The 23,706-nt window shown below is 36.3% G+C and overlaps 1 protein-coding gene across 5 annotated transcripts in view; it reads right to left on the bottom strand.

The window, feature by feature from the left end:
* The window catches only part of LOC126163168 (E3 ubiquitin-protein ligase RBBP6), a 382,937-nt gene that overhangs the window by 80,300 nt on the left and 278,931 nt on the right, over positions 1-23,706 (bottom strand). For all 5 annotated transcript variants that reach the window (XM_049920115.1, XM_049920119.1, XM_049920117.1 and 2 more), the window contains one exon: positions 8,874-9,032. In XM_049920115.1, coding sequence (XP_049776072.1) covers positions 8,874-9,032 — 159 coding nt within the window. The remainder of the gene's footprint in view (positions 1-8,873; positions 9,033-23,706) is intronic.

Genomic DNA, 23,706 nt, shown 5'->3' with positions numbered 1-23,706 from the left:
ATAGCCTTTCGCTCCCTGTATTTTACCCCTGCCACCTTCAGAATTTGAAAGAGAATATTCCAGTAAACAATGTCAAAAGCTTTCTCTAAGTCTACAAATGCTAGAAAAGTAGGTTTGCCTTTCCTTAATCTTTCTTCTAAGGTAAGTCGTAGGGTCAGTATTGCCTCACTTGTTCCAACATCTCTATGGAATCCAAACTGATCTTCCCTGAGTTTGGCTTCTACCAGTTTTTCCATTCGTCTGTAAGGAATTTGTGTTAGTATTTTGCAGCCGTGACTTATTAAACTGATAGTTCGGTAATTTTCACATCTGTCAACACTCTCTCTCTCCTTTTTTTTTTTTAATTATTATATTCTTCTTTAAGTCTGTGTGTATTTCGCCTGTCTTATACATCTTGCTCACCAGATGGAAGAGTTTTGTCAGGGCTGGCTCTCCCAAGGCTATCAGTAGTTCTAATGGAATGTTGTCTACTCCCAGGCCCTTGTTTCACCTTAGATCCTTCAGTGCTCTGTTAAACTCTTCACGCAGTATCGTATCTCCCATTTCATCTTCATCTACATGCTCTTCCATTTCCATAATATTGTCCTCAAGTACATAGCCCTTGAATAGACCCTCTTATATTCCTTCCACCTTTCTGCTTTCCCTTCCTTGCTTACAACTGGGTTTCCATCTGAGTTCTTGATATTCATACAAGTGGTTCTCTTTTCTTCAAAGGTCTCTTTAATCTTCCTGTAGGCAGTATCTTTCTTACCCCTAGTCATATATGCCTCTACATCCTTACATTTGTCCTCTAGCCATCCGTGCTTAGCCATTTTGCACTTCCTGTCAATCTCATTTTTGAGACATTTGTATTCCTTACTGCATTTTTATATTTTCTCCTTTCATCAATTAAATTCAATATTCCTTCTGTTACCCAAGGATTTCTACTAATCCTTGTCTTTATACCTACTTGATCCTCTGCTGCCTTCACTATTTCATTCCTCAAAGCTATCCATTCTTCTTCTAATGTATCTCTTTTCCCCATTCCTGTCAATCCTTCCCTAATTCTCTAGCTGAAACTCTCGACAACCTCTGGTTCTGTCAGTTTATCCAGGTCCCATCTCCTTAAATTTCCACCTTTTTGCAGTTTCTTCAGTTTTAATCTACTATTCATAACCAATAGATTGTGGTCAGTGTGTACATCTGCCCCGGAAGTGTCTTACAGTTTAAAACCTGGTTCCTAAATCTCTGTCTTACCATTATATAATCTATCTGAAACCTCCAGTATCTCCAGGCCTCTTCCATGTATACAACCTTCTTTCATGATTCTTGAACCAAGTGTTAGCTATAATTAAGTTATGCTCTGCGCAAAACTCTACCAGGTGGCTTCCTCTTTCATTCCTTACCACCATTCCATATTCACCTACTACATTTTGTTCTCTTCATTTTCCTACTACCGAATTCCAGTCGCCCATGACTATTTAATTTTCATCTCCTTTCACTATCTGAATAGTTTCTTTTATCGCATCTATCGCATCATACATTTCATCAATCTCTTTGTCATCTGCAGAGCTAGTTGGCATATAAACTTGTACTACTGTAGTATGCGTGGGCTTCGTGTCTGTCTTGGCCACAATAATGCGTTCACTATGCTGTTCCTAGTAGCTTACCCACACTCCTATTTTTTATGCATTATTAAACCTATTCCTGCATTACCCCTATTTGATTTTGTATTTATAACTCTGTATTCACCTGACCAGACGTCTTGTTGCTCCTGCCACCTAACTTCACGAATTCCCACTATCTACCTTTAACCTATCCATTTCCCTTTACTGTCAAAATATCGGTCCCAAAGTTAATAATATCCCAGATGCACTCCTGACAAGTGATGGAATGTAAAGTCAACCTGTTTGCATACTTTTGTTAGGAAAAGAGCTGGTGCTCGAAAGCTCAAAAGCCATTCTCTGTTAGATGTGACTATGCTTCACTCATTGATCCGCTATAGCTGAGTGAGTGCCGTTATTTTACACATTATTTTTTTGTTAACTGGGTTCAGAAGCATCACAATTAAGGTTATCAGCACCCATAACAAATGGTTTTTGGATTAGTGAGTCTAAAACCTGAAAAACCTTTGCATTCACTATGGCACAATGGCAATAACAGGTCGTAAAATAAGAAAGTAAATGATCATGTTTCTCACATGTGTGAGACTGCTGACCACTAATACAAATACGAGAAAGAGCATGTCATTCTGATACTTTAAAACCCCTGGGATTTGTTCCTGCCAGTAATACACCCATGCATAGGTCTGTGCACGCACTGACACGTAAAGATGCGTGCCCCCCCCCCCCACTAAATGATTGTCTCACATAAAATATTCTACAATACCAAACCATGCAGAGATATGTGGGTAGCTGATCACGCAACACATATGATTAACCAGTCATTAAAACCTCCTACCTAGGATGGAATGTAACAATATTGAAAGCTATAATTGTGAGAGTCTTTTTGTTACGCCTGACTGTGACTTAGCATCTCTGCAATATAGTGAGTAGCAACTTTCCTTTTCATAATATTGTTACAAACCTTCTACCTAATATTTTATGGAGGAGTTTTCACACTGAAGTGCACCAAGTTTGAAATGCATACTACACTAGTCCCACATTACCAAAAATGGAGGCCAAAGACCTTTTGCAGAGCATAAAATGCAATCAGTTAAATTATGTTTTACTATAAATTGTGCTTTCAAAGCACCACATGCAAGCAGCTCTTCATGCCAGAACAACAAGCCATGTGTTAATAGTTTGTAGCTAATGTTTATGGTCTTGGTGTTGGCTTCACATTTCAAAAATTATTGTGGCTTACAACCAGTGACATGGTTTCCTATCAACTTATGACTCTGTCAAATTAAAAATCATCTTTGGACTTTCCAATAACCAGTATGGCCGTACTCCAACCCTAAAGCCTACATTTATGTCCATCAGATGTTGCTTTACCTAAATCCCTAGTGGACTTTTTGTTTTTGAATGTAGTGCATATAAATACTCAATCAGTGAAAGCATAACTGAGTTGTATTCAGGTGACTACAGTAATTATATGGTTGAGACCTAAAACAGCTCCCGTCAAACTGTAGCAGGCAGTCTTTCTAAACCCCCTCCAACTTTTGCCATTAAGACATTTCAATATGGCCAATGCCCATAATGTTCTTTGCAGTGACTTTTATAAATTGTTTCAACTTACTTTAACTGTTTCCTACTTCACGTATGTTGAAATTTATTTATCATCATCTAACTAGAGGCACCCATGGATCCCACTTTACATAAGCAATGCATTGCTTTTTTTAAAATATGGAATTATAGCAAAGCAATCCCACTCCGTCAACTTGTTTTCATCAGTAAGTCAGTTCTACTTCCCTCTTCTGGAGAAATGATGCTATGTTGCTCTTCCTGAATGAAAGGTGTGTCTCGTTAATTCAGCATACAGGAAACTAGCCCCCCCCCCCCCCCCCCCACTACTGATAATGGCTTCCATCCTCTTTAAAAGAGCACCATTGCAAACACACTTGCACACTGTGTCAGGGCTGTTTCAGACAATGAACATAGGCAGTATAACCTAATCCTTAAATTGTTTCCAGGAGAAACAACTATAGCTATTAATGTTCACCAGTTCATGTACATGTGTTACTCTGAAACCTGTATAAATTTTACTAACCTTCACTCTCCTATGTGGAGCACCTTACTGAAAGGTGTGCAAGATGTACTGAATTATCATGAGACATGTATTTGGTTAAGCACTTCGATTCAATAAAATTAAACAATGGTGTACTGCTTGTTCTGCTCCAGAGCAGCATAGTGGGGTCTCCATTTTACATTCTCTGATTTTACATTTTTGCAATTCTATACCATAAATTTGTAGCCCCTGTGAAAAACCCATAGGATCAAACGCTAAAAATTCCCCAATTTTACATTTCTTGCTAGTAAGGTTTACCTCGATGCTAAGTTCTTACTCGATGTCTCACATGACTTTGTCCTGTCTTCTTCCTATTGAAGTCTGATGTGACTGAACACGTTATAAGTGGCACAAAAACATAAGGTTTGCACCATTGGGGTGGCAGAATTAATGGAATATTTCAGGCTGTTGTGGAGAGGGAGACGTGAGAGAGGAAATGGTGATGTATTCCATGATCAGTGTTAGCAACACAACTTGCAACATTTAGCTTCACTGCACAGTTGTGATAAAACTACTGCTGGCTTGCAGCAGTAATGGAAAAATAAGACAGGCGACGCAAAATGTTCCGGGCCTAATCACCATTGAGTCTCATCTTTCTGCATGTATTTCTGACGTACTATATTCAGCAACAATATTAATCATCAACCTTTTAAATTCAAACAATGAGTCTCGAAGAATATTTTTGGCCATAATCGAGGGAACGTCGTCCACTTCCGACTAGTGAACTCTTACTGGCTGGCAGCTCGTTAAGTCACCCAATAGCCAGCACAGCCACCACTCCACACTAACATATGTAAAATGAGTGCACCTACTGGATGTGTGGCAAGGGGAAGTGGCCCTTCAATGATCAGAGTGCAAGTAAGGGTGAAAGCACTTTGTGATGTGCTGAAGATCTACTTTATGTGCAAATGAAGTGTTATGACAGAGATGCCACACATAAATGGAACAAGGGTTTTGCAACAGCACAGTTTAAACACTTCCGTCATACACTATTCTATACACTTTGCACAGTACACAACACACACTGTAGATTGTAAAGACTGGCAGCAGTAATAAAGAGCCTAAAGCAAAACTGTAACACCTGAGATTTCTTTCAAATTTACATTTTACACAGTCTACAAAAATTCGCTGAGCCGATTTCTAATAAACTTGTAACATCAATTGGGGAAGTAAACTCATTTTTCACATTCTGTTTCTCTCACTAAGCCTAAAATAACATTTTAATGGAGGTGAGCATATGAAGTCCTGCTCATATGAAAAGCATTAGACAATAACAGCAATGGTGATGAAGATGTCACGAAGTAGATGTCCACATTCACGCTTACGGCTTAACCACTTAGCTGCTGTGATGTTTTCGATTTAATATGATCTCTCAAAAGTGTGGGTTTTGAACGTATAATTTGTAGTCATAGTGCATTAGAAAATAGATACCCAAATACAATTTCAATTTTTTGATGAGTTTTTACTTGCTGTTACATATCTATGATTTTTTTAAAGATAACAAGAAATTAAAAAACATTGTATTGTACATTTAATTTCCTTCACTTAGACAGATTTTATACAAAGTATTGGAGAAGAATGTGATCTTTGATCATATATGCCACTTACACGTGTTTTTGCTCATATTTTTGGGGGCTTTACCATTTTCTTCAAATTTGAGTTTAAGTTTGGACCACACGAAAATGTAACATAGGGGTTTCACTGTGTTATCATTGATCCTATACGCTATAACAAATGAAATAAAATATACATAAAATTAATACTATCAAAGAGAACAAGTCACAAACATATTCTATATATTTTTGTGACTGATGTGTCTCTCAGCTGTCTGGTACAAGTAACACACCAAGCAGATTCCCTGTTAATTTTGTATTGTCCAACTGTTACTGAGCTGCAATGACATTAAACTTTTTTTTAAAGTGATTAAAGTCTCCTGTATCTGTTACATTGTAACTGGAGCAAATATATACTAAAGACTCTTCCTGAAGTTCTGAGATACTTCTCCATATAAGCCCGATGACATGTATAAAAATCCACACACAATTATCAATCTACACTTAAGAGCAAACTTCTGTCACCATTTTCTAATTTTTAAATATTTTAAGTAACAATTTTTAGCTGAGGAGCATTGCTTTAAACTGTGGCATTTTTTTTTACAAACAAAGTCAATGTCAGAAAATATCTCTGTATTCCAATGTTCAACAAAGCATGATAGGCAAACCTAAAATTTTGAATTTTCTCTATCATTTGTCAAAAATAACTTAATCAACTATGCTCTCTGTAATCAGGCAAATGGTGTTATCTGGCTTTGAACTGTGTCTGAAATAAGCGATCTGTTTAACTCATTAAAAATCTCCTTATAGAAACATATTAGGTTGGTGCCTAAGTTCATAGTGTTTTTGTTTTGCATGTTGCTATTCCAACTGCTATGAGTTTATTTATGAGTGACATTTTTTATTTGTAGTTCACTGTGGCTATATAAGTTTACACATTAACATTTTGTCATTTGGAGATAGTGAGTGGAGCTGTGGATGCTAAAAAATGAAGTGCCGACTGGAGAAATTGCAACATTTGTGACATATTCTTCTGTTTGAGTTCAACAGAGGGGTGACAGCAATGGAGGCAGCCAGAAGCATTTGCACTGTTTATTCAGATATCAGCATTGGACAGGGCACAGCAAGAAAACGGGTTTCTAATTATAAGGCACATCATTTTGACATTAGTGACTCTCCACTTTCAGGAAGACCTTCAGTGTCTGATGAAGACTGTTCAAATGCATTTATCCACAATGATCCATGAGAACTAACAAATGTGCTGAACCGTGATAATTCCACCATCATGCAAAATTTGCATGTAATGAGGAAGGTTCAAAAGTGGGTTTAAAGCCACTCAAAAATGGGTTGATAGGTACCGCAAGCTCCAAGCCAAAGGTGTGTTGACTTTTCGTAAGACTAGCTTTCATTATCAAGTATACCATCTGAATGGCCTCTCTGGTACATTTATCTATACTTAAGACAAACTCATCGTCACCTAATCATCCTTAATTTTATTTTCCATTCTTCTGTATATTATATTTGTCAGCAATGTGGGTCATTAATAAAGAAATTTTAGTTTACAAAAATCACCATCTCACGCTTACTCCATTACCTCTTAGATGGTTAAGTCTGCACATTGGTCCTAAAGGTAAAATCCAAAATGACTTTAACAGACATGCCTAATATAACTCCTAGTTTTTCCAGCACAATGGTAACCTCATACTTCCACTATTTACTTCAGAGCTCCCTCTTTTTATAAGCTCAGCTAGCCTCTGAATACTGGAAACATAAATTAATTTATTTTGAAATGAACTCCTCCATTCACAGATTTATTTTCTATATGCTTCCCAGACCTTTTTAAATCCTGGATTTAAGAAAAGTAATCATCAGTGCATGTATTTGAATCCTCTAATATACAATATTAGATTAGGATTTTGTTCTGTCTAAATCAACATGATAAACAACAAAAATACATAAATACATAGCAAATATCACATCAGCTCCACATTTAAATACATTACATATATAGTTACTATGGTACTATACTATCGCTATCATTTTTCCTTATGCTGTCCTGCATTTTTTATCAGGTATCAAATATTACACCCAATACAATGTAGCATCTGCCTCAAAACTCCCTTTAAACACAATTATTATCAAGCAACTAACATGACCTCGGAAACGACAATGAATGATATTCAAGTTCAGTCCACACAGCGTTACTGACAACAGGCATCATAATGAATTCACATGCTTTTTACAAGTCAAAGTAAAGAACATTTGCAAATGAAAAAACAACAGTCCAAAATCACCATTTCCTGCACTTGATAAAAACAACTGCAGGTATTAATTCAATGTGTCCTCTATGACAACATCAATCTAAATATAACACACACAAAAATATACTACATACTACCTTTTTACAAGACAGTCTCACATCATTGCTTGTTCAAATAAATTTATATCTTAGAATGCAGAAGCGAAGATAGATAAATTAATCGTAAACATACATCTCTAATTTTTAAGAAGAAACTGTCTTCTAGCTGATAAATAGGCACTATTTCTGTAATTTGATGATAGTAGACATTGGTTAATAGTACTTACAAAACGTGTAGTACATTCATATAGTGAAATACAAAACAGAATATAACCGATAACCTGTATGTCCTGAACTTCCATGAGTTCAGTTTCAGCTCTCTTAGAACCTCAGTTCTTTGTGTGAATGTACACATCAATGAAAGTGTTATAAGAAGTTAAAACTTTAAAACACAATAAAAATATTATTTATTGCTACATTGATCTCTACAGTGTGCATGCCTGTCAAACTATTAATGAGTAATAACAGATACAGGCATAGACAACATATTTGTCTTTTTGTATGTGAAGGCACATACTTCAACAGCTGCTGATTTCACTGATCAGATCCATATCTCACTGAGGAAATATTAGCAATGTTGTATAGAAAGATCTATGGAATGTATAGTTTTTTTTTTTTTTTTTTAATTTTTGAAAACAGCTGAATGTAAAAGACAGTTTTTATTTATTAGACAGAAAAGCACCTGTTCCAAACTGTGAGCTTCCATGATAATTTAAATGAAAATATTAAACTATCCACAGCAGCACTAAAACTGGAAGATATGTTACAAATCTGTTACTAGTAGAACATGTAACATCTTTCTCACTTTCAAGAAAATGTTTTGTGTAACTAATCATAGCACTGTCTTCACAAATATATAAAAACAAAACACTGCAGCTCATTGCTGTACAGTTTACCATAAAACAAACAAAAGCAGATTGTGTTTCTCATTTATATTTATCAAACAATTAATAATTTATCACAGTAACACTATGAAAAAAATTACTCTTTTAGTTAAAAATGCCTTAACTCATTCAAGAGTTGGCCATACATTATATGTTAACGAACATTATATTCTGGAACAGTATATGGAAAAAAAGAGCAAAACATGTAATTGAAAGAATGGAAAAATACAAATTTACAACACTATAATATCAAGTCCAGTGCAGGCTGTCAGTCTCTCATCTATTTCAACTGTTACAAATAAATACTTCTTCAGGCTGAGACTGACAAATTGAACAAAACAAAAAAACTGCAGTGAAATAACTAGATACCTGCTGTAGTTCTGATCAAAATAATCTTTGTTGAAGTCCTTTCTCTGTCCGAATCGACCACCACGGCCCCTGCTGCCACTTGTCCCATACTGGTAGTCACCCTCAAAGTATGGAGCTGCCTCGAAATCTGTACGAGCGTCTTTGAACTGGCGTTGATACCTATTATAAACATTATTTTGCAATGTCATAATTCTGGAAAACCAATAATATTCATAAAATAATTTTTTCCCAGTTTCACATCGTGTTGTTATGACACATTTACATGGACAGTACAAAATTGGAGATAAGGTACCTAGGAATACATAATAATTTGATCATTCCTATGAGACTACTCCAGTACCTAACATGATAGCATCAAGGGCAAGGGCAAGGGTACATATGTAATGCAGCTACAAAAATAATTAGTAATGAGACCATAATAATGTTAATAAACCTGAAACTCTCTTATAGGTTTCCACTAAATTTTGTCCATCCTCCTCACAATTCTCTATATATGTGTGTGTGTGAACTGAATTAATTAGAGACAGCTTTGCAAGAGAGTGGGGGAGAAGGGGAGGGAGGTATGAGGGGAGGGGGGGAGAGAGAGAGAGAGAGAGAGAGAGAGAGAGAGAGAGAGAGAGAGAGAGAGAGTGTATGAGAATGTATGTGCCTCACGAGTATGATATTCGATCTCCGAGTTAGTGCAGTCACTCGGTTTTTTAAGTGCTACCATGTCAGAAGTGTATAGCAAAAAACTCAAATTTATAAAGACCAACACCACCAGACCTAAGTGCCATGGGCAACCACATGCTGACGACAGCAATCAATGATGACTATGGCAGATTACAACTGTGAATAGCCAGCCGGGGTGACCGAGCAGTTCTAGGCACTACAGTCTGGAACCGCGCGACCACTATGGTTGCAGGTTCGAATCCTGCCTTGGGCATGGATGTGTGTGATGTCCTTAGGTTATTTAGGTTTAAGTAGTTCTAAGTTCTAGGGGACTGATGACCTCAGAAGTTAAGTCCCATAGCACTCAGAGCCATTTGAACAACTGTGAATAAACACACAATAGTGCAGCAAGTCACTTATCTACTCAAAGCTGGGGCAAAAAAGCAACTACAGCAGTCTATTCTCATCCCTTCTCACAGGACCCATGAGTGTGAGAACGGAACTACTGAAAATTCAAAGTATGGAAAAGGATTGCCTGAATTAATAAGCTGCTTTAAATGTTGACAGGCGCTGTTAGTAGGGCATGAGTACTTAAATAACCACAAGAGTTGATGCATTCATTCAGCCAACAGATGACTTTCAGATGGGTGTTGACAGTATTCTAAAGTGAGGGATTGTTACACAAAATGAAATGGGACTTCTGATTTGTCTGTCATTGCTTATCATCAGCAACTGATACAGGAAAATAAGTGTCCAATCATATGCTTCCATTTGTTTGTCTATAGCAATGTGCACTTTTAGCAAGAAGACATTGCACCACCCTATTGATCTTGAAATTCTCAGAATGGTCAAAGTGTGCACTAGGTCAACCGACTTCAATCCTACTGGGATACGAAATGCGAAAGCTTTGGACCCACCTCTGATCAATCTAAGTGTGTGTTGAGCAATGGTAGACAGACCGTGAATCAGGACGGCTTACAAAATTTTCAGCATCTCACAGTGTCTATGCCATTATACAGCACCTCTCTTATGAGTGTCAAAGGGAGTGCAACATTATTAGATAATATGTAAAATTAAGGAAAGACGTCCAACCACTTTCCCACAGTGGGTCAACGAGTGGAGCACATAAACCCATAACGGAGAACAGCATCCACACTAGCTTTCAAGCACTAGCTCCTTTTTAGGAACAATAAATAAATAAATAAATAAATAAAAAGTAGCCAGGGCTGGAAAGCTAGTACGAATGCTGTTTTCTATTATGCACCTGTGACCCATGCATCAATCTGCTATAGGTGAGTGGTCATCTTTCTGCATTTTACGTACTGCTCCATCCAGGAATTTCCATTATTGTTTACACTATCAGATAAAGAGTCACCAACTCGTATACTCATGAGCGTTTATCAACAGTACTTCATTTGGCCCACAAAGACTTCTAACATGTTTGGAAAGTACATCAGCAATCCTCCTCTCTGCTAACTAGTGTGCTTACAGAAAAAAAGCCTAATGTTTTTATTTGAATTTGTATTTGGGTTTCTTCCTTAAACACACATAATATTGTCATTAAAATATCACTAATTTTTGATTCTCTGTTCTGCTAATGTTGGGAAACAAAAAGCGTTATTTTTAACTGAACTTAACAAAGTCTCACATATGCAGAAGGAAATCAAACCCTAACTTACAGCCAAGTCTCAGTTCTATGTAGAAAATGTGTAAATGGATTATAAATACACCTATACACAAGTTGGTAGTATGGTCCAAGCACCTTTCTGTTGAAAGGACTGCTATCGCACGAACTAAACTGCTACCATCCTTTTACATCATGTATGGGCATTCATACAGTAACAAAAGGGCAGGACTCTGAAAATGAATGTGTGTTCCAGTACACATCTGATCCCAATCAATCACGTGTATTTCATGCACACTGAATTTCCATGTCGCTCACGCCATTCAACTTTCCTTTTACATTATTAATTCTCCAAATTTTGTTTATTCTTGCAGAGTGAAATGCCCCACCCCCCTCTCCTGTCCTCCTTCCCCTGCACTGCTCTGGGCAGTCATGAGGAGATTCGAGTTGTTTGGAACATTTGTGCTTCTTCTCTTCTCTCAATGTAGTTCATTTGCACAGAGATAATTCCTAACTTTTTAAAAAAAAAAAAAAAAAAAAAAAAAAAAACCTAATTTCAAAATGATATTGTATATGTTACTGTTGCTATACCACGAATACTATTCCCATACCAGAGATTAAATGAAGTATGTACACTTTATCAATCTAAACTAAGTCTTACTTCTTTTCTTGGCTATATCATTTTTATATGTAACAATAATAATAATAAAGTTCATCTAGATTTAAAATTCTGGCATTCATAGACTATTAGAAAAGACATAAACTGCACAAGAAAATAATGCACCAAATGCCAGGCAGTCTACATTTACAGCTGTGGTATGCAAATCGCTGAAGTGCATGGCAGAAAGTACTTCCCATCTTCATATATACAATTCCTAAATGGTGTTTCCTTTGTTGGTATGTCACACTTCCCATATTATTTAATCAAAATTAATGACTGAGACATCATTTTCATGATTTGGTTCACCACTATTGATGAAAAATACACAAATATTTTCGATCATTCTTTTTGTTTAAAAAAAAAAAACTTCATTTTGAAAATATTTGTGTAAAAAACAATGTAGAAGGTGCATTCTGTTGACAATCTGTTTAACTTACACATACCACTGCTGCTGTAATTGTCTGGATTCCTTATGGAAGCATAGTCTATCACGATTTTGGCTACAAACGTCAAAGTAAACAATTTTGGAGGTGCCATCAATTGAAAATCTAAATTTATTATTATGTGCAGTAGCAATTTGAGCTGTTTACTTTCCTTAAGCAAATGTTGTCTAATGTGTGAATAAACTGAATTACATCAACTGTTCCTCATCACCGTTTATTTCTATAACTTTTTTTATTTAACTTCTAATTTGTCATTACTTTACAGTGACTGCAACATGAAATTACATTTCTCCAAAAATATATTTATTTTCATAATTTATTTCTTCATTACCTTACAGCCATTGCAATATTAACCTGCATCAACAGCAATGGTAAAACAAACATTTACTGCTAGATTTATTTGTTATTAATTTTTCTTAACAAACGAATAATTACATAAAATGAAAGCTGTAAATGTCTGCTGAATTTTTTCTTCTCTATTTCAGGTTTCCACTATGCCACATACAGACAAAGAAGGAGACCTTTAACCACAGGAGTTCCACACCACTGGAATGTGTCACAGAGCACAGAAGAAGAAATTCCAGACAAGCTGATGAACAAAAGACAACTCTGACTTCAGCATTGCAGAGCAGCTCAGCTCAATCACAGACAAGACTGGTTCAATGTTCAATGACAATAGTTAGTGAAAGACAATGACTTTGTGTCTCCATCTTATCTACTTCATCTCTGTCAAAATATCAGTGACAGAAGACAATGTAAACTTCCATAAATATATCGTTCTGCCCATTTTTTACCTAAAGAAAATAAAGTGCAAATACACAGTGTTGGTAATATGGACCAAATGTGTGTACACTGCCCTACAAAGTTGTTTGCAGGGGTTTGATAACAATTCAGCTACCATGTGTTGTCACAAAGTAAAGATTAACTTGAGAGCCTCTTCATTGCAGACTTTGATACTGCTTTAAAACACTGTACAGAGAATAAAGCCAATAGGAACTGTTTCAGAGAAACAATGATTACACTGCAAGCAATGCTTGACACACATAATCCTTATGCACAGTTGTTTACATAATTTAGCTCATAATACACAGCAGATCTTGAAATAACAGAACTCTAACTATATGCAACATCAATTACCCAGATCACTTTGAGGAAAAAGAAATTTCTACTGTATGACTAAAGTTGTTGGTTCGGTAGTTATTACTATTATTATAATAAAAAATTGTAACTACAACAGAAATTCCCAAAACAATATGCTTCAATCATTTACAGAAGTCTGTTTAAGATAAAAGTACATATTTATGTATTATTTTATAAAAATGAATATTTTAAATAATTTTGCTAAAACATATAAATTGACACTTTTCTTTGTTACAATTCTTAAATTTAACAAAAAAATCTCATGCATTGGCATATTATGAGAATGCAATTTAAATGAACTTCATTCGTAAACATATTGCAAAGTAAGTGACCTGCACTACATGTGCTGCCTCGCTATCCGAAAGGAGAATCCTTTACACATGATGCGGATGGCTGACGCAATGTACACAATGGTCTTCAGTCATTGTCCCCCATCTTGTTTCAGCAAAGTGATTGGTGATATAATGCCAAAAGTCAAGCCATGTGTTCACTCTCGTTTGCAATAATATGTTACTGAATTTAGTGATATCTTTACAAGTGATGGAAGAATTCTATTCTGCCAAAAATGTGTGAAATCAGTAAATGCAGAACAACAATCTCAAGTCATGCAACATTTAGCTGGTAGTAAAAACAGACTGACCACTTCTGACTGACTTCCAGATAAGTTTTTCTAGGTGAAGCACCTCCCTCTTCACATATCCTAGTTTCAAAAAGTTCTGAATATTATGTAGATTTATGCAACACCCTTTCTTATGTGTGATATTCCTTTACATAAACTGAGAAGTCCATCATTCAGAAATTTTCCTACAAAATACACCAATTTTGGAACACCAGAAGAATCAACATTAAGAAAACTGTGCGTGTCTGCTTGCTACGATGAAACGCCAAGAAAATTGCAGCAGAATGTGAAGATAACTAAATAAAGAAAAAAAAAATAAACAATAGGGTAAGCACTGATGAATCACCACACACTAGCAGTAGGAATGTCGGAATGGTTGTGGTAGGTGTGCTAGAAAACGATGAAATTTTTTTCTATTAGCACGTAAAAAACTATCAGTATTGAATCATGTAACAATGGCTCCTTTATGCAATGAATCTCTGCATTTGTTATTGCCGAATTGTGTGAAATTTGGTAATGTTTTACTCTTACAGATGCTGCTGCATATATGAAGAAGGCAGCCAAAGGCTTTTATGAAGGCTTCCCATACGTGATATATGTAACTTATACAGTGCATGGTTTACACATAGCATCCGAACACACATGTACACACTGTCCTAAAGTGGACAAATTGAAATCAAGTGACAAAAAGGTGTTTGTGAAAAGTGCCAATAAGAATTGATTTGTCCAGATCTTGCACCTCCATCTAGAACCATAGTTACTCGCTGGGAGACATGGTTGGAACCAGCAGTGTATTACGCAACAATTTTGAAAATTTTAAATTGGTGATTGATGAACCCAACAACATTGGAGATTCTTCAATTAAAATTCTTCATAACTAATTTAATGAAAGTACACTAAAGAATGAACTGTCTTACATGTCTGTAAATATGAGTTCTTCGTTTCCTTCCACTAAAAAATTAGAAACATCAAGCAGCTTGATAACTGAGACTGATAATGATCAGTCCCCTCACATTCTCAATGTTCTTCTGTAGTACCACATCTCAAATACTTGAATTCTCTTCTGTTCTGGGTTTCTCACAGTCCATGTCTCACTACCATACAATGCTGTGCTCCATACATACATTCTCAGAAATTTCTTCCTCAAGTTAGGACCTATGTTTGGTAACAGTAGACTCCCTCCTGGCCAGGAATGCCTTTTTCACCAGTGCTAGTTTACTTTTTATGTCCTCCTTGCTCTGCCCATCATTGGTTACTTTGCTGCCTAGGTAGCAGAATACTTCATGGTCCCAAATTGCAATGTTAAGTGTCTTGTTGTTCTCATTTCTGCTACTTCTCATTACTTTCGTCTTTCCTCAATTTACTTTCAAACCATATTCTCTACTCATTAGACTGTCATTCCATTCAACATATCCTGCTATTCTTCTTCACTTTCACTGAGCATACCAATGTCATCAGCAAATCTTATCATTGATATCCTTTCCACTAAATTTTAATACCACTCTTGAACTTTTCTTTTATTTCCCCATTGCTTCTTCATATATAGATTGAAAATATGGTGAAAGATTACATCCCTGTTTTACACCCTTTTTAATCCAAGCAATTCATTCTTAGTCGTCCACTCTTCTTGTTCCCTCTAGGTTCTTATAATTATTGTATATTACGTGACTTTCCCTACAGCTTCCCATATTTTTTTCCAAATTTTGAACATCTTGGACCATTTTACATTATAGAATGCTTTTACCATGTCAACAAAACCTATGAAAGTGTCATGATTTTTCTCCAGTCTTGCTTCCATTATCAGCTGCACTGTCACGAGCTGCCCCTCTGCTGCCTTCACCTTTCCTGAGACCAAACTGATCATCATTTAACAGATCCTCAATTTTCTTTTCTATTCTTCTGCATATTATTCTTGTCAGTAACTTGGATGCATGAGTCTAAAGCTGATTCTGTGATAATTCTTGCACTTGTCAGCTCTTGCTTTCTTTGGAATTTTGTGGATGATGTTCTTCCTAAAGTCTGGTGATATATCACCAGACTCACAGATTCTACACACTAACTTGACTAGTTGTTTTGTTGCCGCTTCCCCCAATGATTTTAGAAATTCCTATAAAATATTATCCAACCCCTCTGTCCTCATAAGTCTTCCAAAGCTTTTTTAAATTCTGATTCTCATACTGGATCATCCTCCTTGTGTCTGTCGACTCCCGTCTGTTCTTCTATCATATCATCAGACAAATTTTCACCCTGACAGAGGCCTCCAGTGTACTCTTTCCACTTTCCACTCTCACTGCTGTATTTAACAGCAGCATTCCCATTGTATTCTTAATGTTACCGCCCTCTGTTTTAATACCACCAAAGGTTGGTTTGACTTCCCTACATGCTCAACATGTCTTTCCAGTGACTTAACATTTCTGTATTTCTGAATTTCCCATGATACTTTTTGTACTTCCTTCTCTCATTGATCAGCTGAAGTATTTCATTTGTTATCCATGGTTTCTTTGCAGATGTCTTCATTGTACCTACAGTTTTCTATCCGACTTCTGTGATTGCCCTCTTTAGATATTTCCATTCCTCTTCAACTGTATTACCCACTGAGCTATTCATTGTTGTAGTATCTGTAATATCTCAGACAAGTTCAAACATATCTTTCTCATTTCTTAGCACTTCTGTATCCCACTTCTTTGCACATTGATTCTTCCTGACTTTAAGCTTCAGCCTACTCTTCATAATTAATAACTTGTGCCTGAGTCTGTATCTGCTCCTGGGTATGCCACATAACCCAATATCTGATTTCAGAATCACTGCCTGACCATGAAGTAATCTAACTGAAATCTTCCTGTATCTCCCAGCCGTTTCCAAGTGTACCACTTCCTATTGAGATTCTTGAACAGAGTATTCACTATTACTAACTGATATTTATTGCAGAAGTCAACTAGTCTTTTTTTTTTTTGCACATAAAAATCTGGTTATTACAGTATACAGTATACTCTATGTTTCTTTATCATTCTAAAATCAATCCACAGGGAATGTATTAAAAGACAAAATCTTTCAGTGAATGACAAATACAGGTTCGGTAGATGCTGCTATGGATTACCTTAGACCAGACATTTCAAGTAACTTCCATCATATGAATTTGACCCTCACTACCCCAACATAAATAATGTCCATCATAAAATCTTTAAAATCAAAAACATCTAGTGGGTATGATGAAATATCAACAAAGTTAATTAAAGAATGTGATTCTGAGCTAAGTAACATATTAAGCTATCTGTGTAACCAGTCGTTTATCGGTGGAATATTTCCTGAATGGCTGAAATATGCTGAAGTTAAGCCACTGTTTAAGAAGGGAGATAAAGAAATAGCATCAAATTTCCGTCCAATTTCACTGTTGCCAGCATTCTCAAAAATTTTCGAAAAAGTAATGTACAGTCGTCTTTATAACCATCTTATCTCAAATAACATACTGTAAAAGTCACTGTTTGGATTTCTAAAAGGTTCTGATATTGAGAAGGCTATCTTCATTTACAGTGAAAATGTGCTTAATTCATTAGACAAAAAATTGCAGCCAACTGGTATATTTTGTGATCTGTCAAAGGCATTTGACTGTGTAAATCACAATATCCTTTTAAGTAAACTAGAATATTATAGTGTAACAGGAAATGCTGCAAAATGATTCAAATCTTATATCTCTGGCAGGAAACAAAGGGTGTTATTAGGAAAGAGACATGTATAAAGCTATCAGGCATCATCCAACTGGGAACTAATTACATGTGGGGTCCCACAAGGTTCCATTTTGGGGCCCTTACTTTTCCTTGTGTATATCAATGACCTTTCATCAGTAACATTACCAGATGCCAAGTTTGTTTTGTTTGCCGATGATACAAACATTGCAATAAATAGCAAATCAAGTGTAGTCTTAGAAAGATCAGCCAATAAAATATTTGTGGACATTAATCACTGGTTCCTAGCCAATTCTTTGTCACTAAACTTTGAAAAAACACACTACATGCAGTTCAGAACTTGTAAGGGGTGTCCCAAGAGTATATGTCTAACATACGATGACAAGAAGACAGAAGAAGTGGACAGTGTTAAATTCTTGGGATTACAGCTTGATAATAAATTCAACTGGGAGGAGCACACCACAGAACTGCTGAAGCGTCTTAACAAATCTCTGTTTGCAATGCGAATTTTGTCAGACATAGGGGATATAAAAATGAAAAAGCTGGCATACTATGCTTACTTTCATTCCATAATGTCATATGGGATTATTTTTTGGGGTAATTCATCAAGCCAAGCTAAAGTTTTCCGGGCACAAAAACGTGCAGTAAGAATTATATGTGGTGTGAACTCAAGAACATCCTGCAGAAGCCTGTTTAGGGAACTAGGGATACTAACTACAGCTTCCCAATATATTTATTCCTTAATGAAATTTGTCATTAAAAATATATCACTTTTTCAAACCAATAGCTCAATTCATGGAATCAATACTAGAAATAAGAATAATCTTCACAAGGATTTAAAGTCACTTAGTCTTGTACAAAAAGGTGTGCATTATTCAGGAACACACATTTTCAATAACTTGCCAGCAGCCATAAAAAGCTTAACAACCAATGAAATTCAGTTTAAGAGAAGCCTAAAGGATTTATTGGTGGCCAACTCCTTCTACTCCATCGATGAATTTCTTAGTAAAACCAACTGATTTGTATATAAGTACAACATAACTTCTGCACAATTTCAGTGCAGTAATGTGTTCACTGAAAATTTGTGTGTGTGTGTGTGTGTGTGTGTGTGTGTGTGTGTGTGTGTGTGTGTAGGTATAATCTAACTTCTGCACCATTTCAGTGCAGTAATGTGTTCATTGTAAATAAGTATTACAGTAGTTGTATTACATGTTTATTACCTTATAAATAAATAAAAAACTTTTTTATTTAAAATTCAGTGCATTAGCATTTGTAAAATGACTCTTAGTGTTCATTAAAAAATGACGATCATTTCACTTGGGACCTGTGGAATGGTACATTAGCTTATTTGTTTTAGTTGTAAATATTTGTCATGTATTATTGTTTTTCTGACATGTTCCACATCCTGGAGGACCTCCTCACTACGGATCAATTGGAATGAAAGTAAATCTAATCTAATCTAATCTAAAAAGTACATTGCTATACATGCAATATGTGCATTGTTGTGTTTGTGGTGCCCATTATTTAGTGCGAACTATATCAGTCTGTGTGATGACCTTAACATAAACACTGATTTGTCGCTGTATGTTCCGTCTTCCATGCCTTTTGTTTTGTGCACGTGTTTTAATTTACTTTGTGACATTTGTCTTCTAGAAGAAAATGCATTGTATTATCATTGACAGACAAAATTAAAGTCCTTGAACAGTCACACAAAGGTGTGAGTGGGAAGCAGTTAGGCAGTTAACTGAGATGTTAGTGTGGGAGCATTAACAATTGTAGACTTACTTTCTTTTTTTTTTTAGTCTTCAATTTTAGACATTCTGCCTGTCCTTTAGAATGAAGAAAGAAGTTAACTGAGAAAAGCAATGATAACAGCAGAAAACAAGGAGCTAGAAAAGGCCGTATTCCAATGGTTCTTGCAGCAGTGAAAACTGGAAAACCCTCTTTCATGGTCAATTGTTTGTGGGAAAGCAAAACTTTTAGCTGAAACAAACAATGATTTATCTTCATTTAAAGCAAGCAATGGCTAGCTACAGAATTTCAAGGCAAGGTACGGTATTCGCAAGTTGGATTTAAGTGGTGAAAAGCTATCAGCAGACCCAAAAGCAGCAGAAAATTTTATTGAGAAATTCAGAAATGAAGCAGAATATTATGACCCTGTATTTTTACACAGTGTTGACGAGACAGGCCTTATTCGGAATGCTTTTAGTTTCTTAAAGGGGAACTAGTACTCCTGGCTATAAAGACAGTAAAGACCATGTTAGCATGCTGAATTCTGCATACTGTACGGGAAACCACAGAATACCCCTTCTGTTGATAAGTAAATTGACAAACCACCGGGCTTTCAAAAATATTAAAAACCTCCCATCTTTTACAACAATCTACCAAAGGCCTGGATGAATACTATTTTACTTTGCAAATTGTAAAAGTCAAGTTTCATACCTGAAATAAAAAGGCAGTAAGGTGATATTAATTCTGGACAAAAAAATTCTCTTGAGAGAAAATAGATGTTTCAAAACATTTTTGCTGCCACCAAATGTAAAAAATTTGCTGCAGCCAATGGACTAATCAATTATAGAAACTATGAAGTGATATTACAAAAGGCAACTGTTGAGGAAGCTTTTGATATAAGATGGAAATGAAGAAGGCACTGTGACTCATCACCAAAAATTGAATTTAAAAGACTGCACTTACATGGTGGCAGAAACATTGAATATGATGAAGACAGTCACATTAAAAAGAGGTTGGAATAAACTGAAAGGCATTACAATCAAAGATGAGGTACAGAAAGGTGAAGATAAAAAGAAGAGAAAGAAGAGGTGTGAAAAGGAAGAGGATGGTAGAGAAACGGCAGAGGACAAAATATCACTTGTGGACATAAGAAAGATCCTTTTGAAAATTCCTGGACATTCTGATTGCAGTGCAGAGGATATAGGCAACTGGCTTGCTTGTAATTTTTCAGACCCTGGATTCCGAGTTCTCAGTGAAAATGAAATCATTCAAAGTGTGTGCAAAGAAACCGATGGCCAGGCAGATGATACAGTCACAGAACCAGATGTGGCACTGTGAGATGATGAGGCATATAATGTCTTGACACTGCACTAATGTGGATGGAGCAGCAGCCTGAGTGTGTCTGTATACAGCTGCTCGCAGTCATGTGAGACTTGGCTGCACGAAAATGACAGAAGACAGCAAAACAACTGACTGACTGATGTGTTTAGGAACTGACACTGTTTGTAAATACAAAGCTGTACAAAATCTGAACACCACTAATTTGTAGTCATTAAATTCATGTTACAGTAGTACGTATACTCAAATTCAGCTGCATTTTTAAAAAAAATAAATGACCTGTTTTCATGATTTATGCAGTTATCTGGATACTTGAGTATTGAATTAGATCAGGTCTCAAGTCATGTTGATAACTGGAGTTCTGCTGTACCTGATTTTCAAATAGAATTCATTACTAGCAATGCATTTTGTCCTCGTGGATACAAAGCACCTAAAGTCGGAGAGGTGGCTGCTGTTTTTATCACTGATGACAGAACACCACCAGGTGATTCTGATTTTGTCATCTATTCTAAAAGAACTGGTGCACTTACGACAATATCTTACTTGAACCCACATTCTGATCCACTGCTTTTTCTACGTGATGATTCTAGATGGGCTGTAGGTAAGCCACATGATTAAGTTGATGCATTGAGAACACTCACAATGTTGCACGAGTACTACTGTTATTGTTTAGCTGTTCAAGTGATGATTTCACAATACGTCATGCTTCAGGTAAGTTATTTGAACAATATATTGTCAATAGTTATGTCAAAGTACAAGGTTCCAGGTCGGCATTCATTTGATCTCATCAAAAAGAATTCAAGAGCTGATTGTTATACAGGTGTGGTGGATTTTCTTAACACTGGTCGTGAACAAAGAGAAACAGTTGGGGGGGGGGGGGGGGGACTCCCGTTATTTTTCCTCAAATTTATATGGGCAACCCTCACAACATGTTTCAAAATTATCAAGGTACAATGGCCATTGCTGGCCACTAAGGAAAGTATGATCTCCTTCTCATAAAAACTTGCAAACCCAAATGGACTGAAATTACCTCTCAATTGAAACTACATGAAAGAGTTGAACATATTACTAGGTGTGATAATTGGTTATGTTTGTGTTACTGAATTTCAAAGAGAGGTCTCCCTCATGCACACATTCTACTCATTCCGTGAAACAGAACAGTTTTGGAGAAATGTAATAAAGTTGCAAAGACTCTACTTGAGACAGATCAAAGAACATGGCAAACAGAAAACGTTGGATCCAGGTTTACGTGCAGATATATGGCAGCGTACTGAAGCTATTTCTAAAATTAAAAGTCATTACACCCAGGTCAATACTTCAAGGTGTTTCATAGATGAAAGTGGGTCATGTGCTGATATTCACCACGATCATGTTGCTATCTGCAAAGAAAAATAGAAACCACATGCAAGCTATGCTGTGTTTCACCATGTTTTCACACAAGAGTACAATTACCATTTGTGTGCCTAAAAAGGATCTTTATGCAACATGTGTTACCTCTAACTCTGTTTTTCAAGAAAGGGAGCAGCTGAAAGTGAAATATGATGAGCATTTGGTCGAGAAGAATAAGTCCAGAGCAGAAAAGATTTATAATGAAGAAAACTTGGATAGTATTTGATTTGGACAGGGAGATAAAAACAACAGTGGTCCTAACCCATTAATTCCCGCAATGGAATAGGGTTTATTGTGCAGTTTCACACACTGTGGCTCTACTTAAAGAGTAGTAGGAGGCCCTTTATTAGTTATTCAGTAGACACAATCTCTTCAGGACTTGATGACCTGAATATTCTGTGTCTTTTGATCCCCAACAGTTTTCACTGGAAGAATGGATGTGTGGTTTCCTCAACCTCACCACACAGCCTACACAAAGGAGCTTCTTTCTCTACACCCACTGTGGGTAAGTCTTCCTTTATGTTCCAACACCTTGTCATTAGTCCTACCATGAGTTTAGTCTGAATCCTATTCAAGTCCAGGATTGCAGAACTTCTCTTAAAACATGGCTTTCACGTCATTAGCTTGCCATGTTTTTATTTTTTGGATCATGGTCCAATAGTCTACATGCAGCCTTCTGATCCAGTTTTGTAGTTTTGATATTACCACTGTCTTAGTGAAAGTTTGGGTATGTTCTGATCCACAAATGGAGCCATTGCATCTTTCCCAGCCAATCTATCAGTTTTTTCACTGGCACTGATTCCTCAATGACCAGGGACCCACACCAAGCTTACCCTGTTGCATCCCTCTGGTCTCACAATAGATTTCTGGAATTCTGCAACAATCTCTGATCTCACTGCACGGGATGACAGTATAGTGGCAGTATATGACCTCCAGGCTCAGACTAACTTATGTTTCCTGAAAAGGGGCAGCAGCCCATCCGGCAGGTGCAGCAGTATGAATGATTGACTGATCTGGCTTTGTAACATTAGCCAACATAGCCTTGTTATGCTGCTACTAAAAATAGTTGAATGAAAGGGGAAAAATATATAGCATGTGTCTCTACTGCATGGTCAAATATGGGTAACATATTTTGAAGGTAAAACAGTCCAACATTCGGATCACTGGATGGCAACTACTCAGATGGATGTTGTTATCAGGAAAAACAAAACTTGCATTCTACAGGTCGAAGGATGCAATGTTAATTCCATTATTAAGGCAGATAGACCAGACACCTTAAAACGGAAAATAGAAACCTTGAAGATCGATATAGTGCGAATTAGTGGAAGTGCAATGGCAGGAAGAAGAGGCTTTCTAGTCGTATGAGTACAGTGATACAAATACAAAATCACAAAGAGGTAATGCATGAGTAGGTCTAATAATGTATAAGAAAAAAGGAATATCGATAAGCTTCTGTGAACAGCATTGTGAAGATATTCATCATGGCCAAAATAGATACGATGCCAACAATCACCACACTAGTACAAGTTTATATGCCAACAAGCTCCACAGATT

Source organism: Schistocerca cancellata, chromosome 2 (genome assembly GCF_023864275.1).
Source record: "Schistocerca cancellata isolate TAMUIC-IGC-003103 chromosome 2, iqSchCanc2.1, whole genome shotgun sequence".
In the NCBI taxonomy this organism is placed as follows: domain Eukaryota; kingdom Metazoa; phylum Arthropoda; class Insecta; order Orthoptera; family Acrididae; genus Schistocerca; species Schistocerca cancellata.
The sequence above is the reverse complement of the archived record's forward strand: the minus strand, read 5'-3'. Positions and strand labels throughout refer to the sequence as shown.